Source organism: Coffea arabica, chromosome 11c, assembly GCF_036785885.1.
Source record: "Coffea arabica cultivar ET-39 chromosome 11c, Coffea Arabica ET-39 HiFi, whole genome shotgun sequence".
NCBI lineage: Eukaryota > Viridiplantae > Streptophyta > Magnoliopsida > Gentianales > Rubiaceae > Coffea > Coffea arabica.
This window is the reverse complement of record NC_092330.1, coordinates 11,158,055-11,164,054: the sequence shown is the minus strand read 5'-3', so window position 1 is coordinate 11,164,054 and position 6,000 is coordinate 11,158,055. Positions and strand designations below refer to the sequence as shown.

Below are 6,000 nucleotides of genomic sequence, written 5' to 3'. Positions count from 1 at the left end.
CTGGATTTGCTTGTTCAAACACACAAGAATCAGCCATAAACATCAAACAAAAGCTCCATGGATTCAACGTATACCCCCATAGAAAAACACAAATCTCTATCCTCCAAATCCAGGCCAAACCCACGCATCAACCGTAAACCGAAGGAGCAGAAATCAATGGGAAAACTAATGTAACTTCAACAAGAATCAAGGAAACTTAAACAAGAAACAAACAACAAAAAATCTAGCTTAACCCACACCCATGGATTATAGCCCTTCCTCCTTCCCTTAAGCCCAACCAGATTCAAAAAGCAAAAGAAGAAATCTTCTATGCGTGGATTCCAAATAAAGTTTGCAGCACATTATTCATATCTAATGACCTTCACAGTAGCTTCTAGGTCTTATCATTTCTTAATCAAACCAGATGCATCATAGCCAGTAGACTCTTTGAACTGGAATGAAACAGAGAAACAGATTAAGAGTTACCTGAGGATGAATCTTAGTTGAGATGAAAACCAGAAGGATGATCAAAGGCTGCTTCCGAATCCAGTTTCCTTCTTGCTTTTCTGACTTTCTTGTTCAGTCTTTGTTTTCCATTCCTCTCCAGAGCCTTTCTCCTTCTCCTTTGTCCAGTTTTCTTTCTCTCCCTTTCGCACTTGCTATCTCACCCTCAACTGTTAGCTCCTTCGTTGCTATTTTCTTTTCTTCCCCGCCTCCACTCTCTCTCGGTTTCTTCTCCAGCCATCAAAAAAAGCTCCTCCAAAACCCCCCTAACTCAGCCGCCTCCCTTTCCTTTTATATCCGATAACCCTTAAACCCTGATCTCAAGGGTTGTCACTCAACCTCCGCTCCAACTTCTCCTTCGAGCCCTTAGATTAGTTTTTGCCTAGACCACTCTTAGTTTTTCCGGATGAGAGCTGAGTGGAATGATCAAACGGAGCCCAAAAAAATGAAAGGAAAACCGTGGAAAAGGAGCTGGAATTTTTGTATCTGTGTTTTTGCGGATGAAAATGAGGAGAGGTTCAGATTCTATGCTTCTCATGGTTCGTGAGTTTGCCCTTTTTCTCTCTTTTTTCATTGTTCTTCAAAGAATCATTTAATTAATAATAAACAAATTAACCAAAAATAACAATTTAAGTAAAATCGAATGAAATGAATAAAACTAGGAATAAAAGATAAAAATGCTAAGATTTTTTTTATTGATGATTTTTCCTTTTCCCTTTTTCTTTTCCTTTTCTTTTCAATGAAATAAGCAAAAAATTAAACAAAAATCAACTATATACATAAAAAAAAAACCAAAATTTTGGTGTCTATAGTTTGCCCCTCTTTGTCTGACTTTTGAAAAAACTTGAAACAAAAAAGTAGACACCAAAATACTTACCTATGTTATTCGGCTGCAAACCACTCGAACAACTAACGCTTTAGAAATGGAGACTAACCCCTTTCATAAAATTTTAAAATGGGACTGACCCAAATAAGAAATTAAAACAGGACTGACCCGAAACAGGAAATTTAAACCCGAAGCAGGAAATTTAAAATCGGGACTGACCTAAACAGGAAATTTAAAATCGGGACTGACCCGAAACAGGAAATTTAAAATCCGAACTGACCCGAACAGGAAATTTAAAATCGGGACTGACCCAAACAGAAAATTTAAAATCGGGAAATTCTAGTATACTTACCTGAAAATAGCCCAAAAAAATTTTCAATAGAAGTTAAGTTTTTGCCTCTGAGCCGATGGTTGATTCTAGATTGCCATGTTGTTGTACATTTTGATCAAATTTGCTTGCAACATTTCCGATCCGCCTTTGTTCACTAGAGAACTCTTTCCGACACCGATTCCAGTGCGAGGTGTGATTGCTTTCATCTGTGCATGCAATTTTTCTGCAAAGGAGAAAGAACAAAGAAATTGCCACCATCATTTGATCCGTTTTCCTTTGAGAATCGTGTAAACATGAGTTTCTTCCTCATTTTCTTTTCCTTCTTCGCCAACTTTCGCTGCGGCATTCGATTGAGTTGGATTTCTCACTCCAAAATTTTTTCGATTTTCAAACTGACCAGGTGTGCGTTTTGCCGTATTGTGAAATCTGTGTAGCTGGCTTTGCTTAATTTCAACCGTTTCCAAAAGATGACTGAATCCAAGCATGCTTCGAATAAACCATGGGGATTGTCATTCACCAAAATTCAAAGATTAAAAATGGTGTAAGTAAGGTAATTTCACATGTCATGCAGAAATGAATATGCAAAAGAATGCAAACCACACCAACTGTGCTTAAGCCTACAAAATGCCATGAATGCAAGCAATTGGGGGAAAAATGAGCTTCATAAGAATGTATTTGCAAAAAAATATTTTTTTACAAAGTGACACAGCTTTTAACCAACGGATGTCATATTCGAATCTCGGGATATCTTTGGTTTTGGAATTCAACATTGGCAGAAATATTACAAAAATGAGGAGAAATCCAAATGAACCAAATCACCACCTGTTCCTCCTCATGCTTGCTTGCTGCAGAATCCTACCTTAGCGCCCTTTCGGGTTTTCACCAAGGTTGCCCCCACCCCTTTTGTTTTATTTTTCTTTTTTTCCCTTCTTTTTCCTTTTTTCCTTTTTCCTCTTCTTTTTCTTTTTTTCTCTTTTCCTTTTTCTTTTTCTTTTCTCTTCTTTTTTTTTTTGAGGTGCCCTTTCGGATTTTCACCTAAGGAACAATGGAACATCTCGACCATGATCAACTCAGGAGTGTGAGTTGAAGATTGCTGGCATCAGTAAAACGCGCTTCCCTTATAAGATTAGGTGAAGGCATTACGAACATCACTTGCCAATTGATTAGCGAAATCCCTAATAGAAATACAGCAAGTGACGAAAGCCAGGACTTTTAGGCTTTTGTAATGAGATCAGGTGGGGTGTTCTTAAGAAAAGTTAAGGCTTGAAAGCAAAAAAAAATTTTTTTTTATGAAATGTGTGAAATAACCTGAGATCGCATCATTTTGAGCTCATCTTCAATTTTCGAACGAAACTAAGGAAAATTTGCCCCAGTTTGATTGGATTCTTCTCTCTTTGCATTTTCTTCATTTCATTTTCCTCACTTTTGCATTTTCTTTAAACTAAATTTGCCCCAATGTGAGGTTTTTCTTTTTTGCTTTTTGATCACCTATCTTTCAAAATACATTTGCCCCAGTGTGGGGTTTGCAATTCTCAGGGGCTACCAAATGAAAATTATTATTCTAATAACTCAAAGGGGATGACTAGGGATGAAAGGTGTTAATTGAAAAGGAAGATGACCTGACTTTTGTCTCGTCACTTGCGTGACTTCTAAAAGAAATTTGCATAATCAAATAAAGAACTTCTTACATATGTCTGAGTTGATAGGTTGAGGGAATGTCTGTCCATCCATCTCTGCTAGAACAAGTGCTCCGCCTGGTAGTACCTTTTGAACAATGAATGGCCCTTGCCAATTTGGAGCAAATTTGCCTTTGGCCTCATCCTGCACTGGCAAAATTCGTTTTAGCACTTTGTCGCCTTCCTCAAATGTACGCAAATGGACTTTCTTGTTGTAGGCCCGGGCCATGCGTTTTTTATAACATTGGCCATGACAAATAGCATTAAGCCGTTTTTCATCAATCAAGGACAGTTGTTCATAATGCTGCTTTATCCAATCAGCCTCTACCAACTTGGCCTCCATTAGAATACACAATGAAGGGATTTCGACCTCGGCAGGTAGCACAGCTTCCATTCCATACATGAGCGAGTAGGGGGTTGCCCCAGTTGAAGTTCGAATAGAAGTCCGATATGCCATTAGTGCATAAGGAAGCTTTTCATGCCAATCACAGTGCCTTTCAGTCATTTTACGGATGATCTTCTTCAAATTCTTGTTTGCGGCCTCCACGGCTCCGTTCATCTGCAGTCTATAGATGGCAGAGTTGCGATGTCTGATTTTGAACTGTTCGCATAGCCCGTCCACCATGTCATTGTTGAGATTCTTGGCATTGTCTGTAAACAATGTTTCTGGCACCCCAAATCAGCATATGATGTGATCTCTTAAGAAATTTGCCACCACTTTCTTAGTCACATGCTTGAACGATTCCGCTTCGACCCATTTGGTGAAATACTCAATTGCCACCAATATAAATCGATGCCCATTTGAAGCAGGAGGGTCAATTGTGCCAATCACATCCATACACCACATTGAACAGGGTCATGGAGCAATTATGCTATGCAATTCGGTGGGAAGAGCACGTATAACATCGCCATGCATTTGACATTTAATACATCTCCGGACAAAGTCTATGCAATCACGTTCCATAGTGATCCAAAAGTACCCGGTTCTCATGATTTTCTTGGCTAACAAATGTCCATTCATGTAAGGTCCGCAAACACCGCTATGCACCTCTTTCATCATGTATTGAGCTTCATCTTCATCGATGCACCTTAAGAGGTTCAAATCTGAGGTCCTTTTGTACAATACCTCCCCATTTAAGAAAAACTTCGAGGCCATTCTGCGCAGGAAATCCTTGTGATTTGCAGTAGCTTCTGGAGGGTAAGACCCGGTTCTGATGAATTCCTTAATATCATTGTACCAAGGGCTTTTGTCAGATGTTTTGTCTACGACCCAACAATGAGCAGGCTTGTCTTGGAGTAGAATTTGGATAGGCTTGATTTCTAATTCATCTGGATATTGTATCATAGAAGATAAAGTGGCCAAAGTATCGGCAAATACATTTCGGGCTCGTGGGAGATGTCTGAATTCCAAACTTTGAAATTGTCTAGCCAAATTAAGCAAATTACAATGGTATGGCAAGATCTTTGAATCTTTGGTTATCCATTGCTTCAATGTTTGGTGCACGAGTAAATCTGAATCACTGAAGGCCATTAACTCTTTAACTTCCATTTCCAAAGCCATTTTAAGACAAAAAATACAGGATTCATATTCGGCCATATTGTTTGTGCAGGCAAATTGCAATTTAGCGGCTCCAGGGTAATGCTTTCCTTCTAGGGATACAAGAACTGCTCCTATTCCGGCACCGAAAGAGTTAGCCGCACCATAAAAAAAACCTCCATTCAGGGCACCGCTCGCTCATATCTTCTGCAGCACCAACAAGTAAAACCTCGTCATCGGGGAAATAAGTATGGAGCGGTTGATAGTCATCGTCGTTTGGATTTTCTGCCAAATGATCGGCTATGGCTTGTTCCTTGACGGCCTTTTGCGAAATGAAAACAATATCAAATTCAGAAAGAATCATCTGCCATTTGGCCAGACGCCCAGTTGGCATCGGCTTCTCTAAGAGGTATTTCAGAGGATCAGAGCGGGATATGAGATAGGTGGTGTGACTTAGCAGGTAGTGCCTCAACTTTTGAGCTACCCAGGCCAATGCACAGCAGTTTTTCTCAATACATGAATAATTAGCCTCATACTGGGTGAATATCTTGCTAAGATAGTAGATGGTTTGTTCTTTTCTTCTGAAATCATCATGTTGCCCTATAACACAACCTACTGCCCCGTCGAGCATAGATAAGTACATGATCAAAGGCCGGCCCGGTTTGGGTGGCACTAGGACCGGAGGTTGCAGCAAATAATCCTTAATCTTGTCAAAGGCTTGTTGGCACTCTTCATTCCAATGCAATGGCACATTCTTTTTCAACAACTTGAACAGTGGCTCGCACGTAGCAGTTAATTGAGCAATGAATCTTCCAATGAAATTAATTTTCCCCAAAAAACTTTTCACATCTTTCTGCGTTTTTGGCACTGGCATGTCTTGAATTGTCTTGATCTTTGCCGGGTCTCCCAACAGTTTACCAGCTGGTGCTCCAAAGGCGCATTTCGCAGGATTTAGCTTCAAATTGTACTTTCGCAACCTTTCAAACAACTTTCTTAGATCAATCAAATGGTCTTCTGCTTTCTTGGACTTGATTACAATGTCATCCACGTAAACCTCCATCTCCTTGTGGATCATATCATGAAACAAAGTAGTCATAATCCTTTGATAAGTAGCTCCGGCATTCTATAAACCAAATGGCATTACTCG

General features: G+C 39.6%; 1 protein-coding gene across 1 annotated transcript; it reads right to left on the bottom strand.

Annotated features, from left to right (window-relative positions):
* Nucleotides 1-383: 383 nt before the first annotated feature.
* Nucleotides 384-4,877, bottom strand: LOC140016473 (uncharacterized). Its single transcript, XM_072069998.1, has 3 exons — nucleotides 4,247-4,877; nucleotides 3,405-3,967; nucleotides 384-431 (listed from the first exon to the last, which is right to left on the bottom strand). Exons 1-3 carry the CDS (start codon nucleotides 4,875-4,877, stop codon nucleotides 384-386), a joined length of 1,242 nt encoding a protein of 413 aa, XP_071926099.1.
* Nucleotides 4,878-6,000: the final 1,123 nt, after the last annotated feature.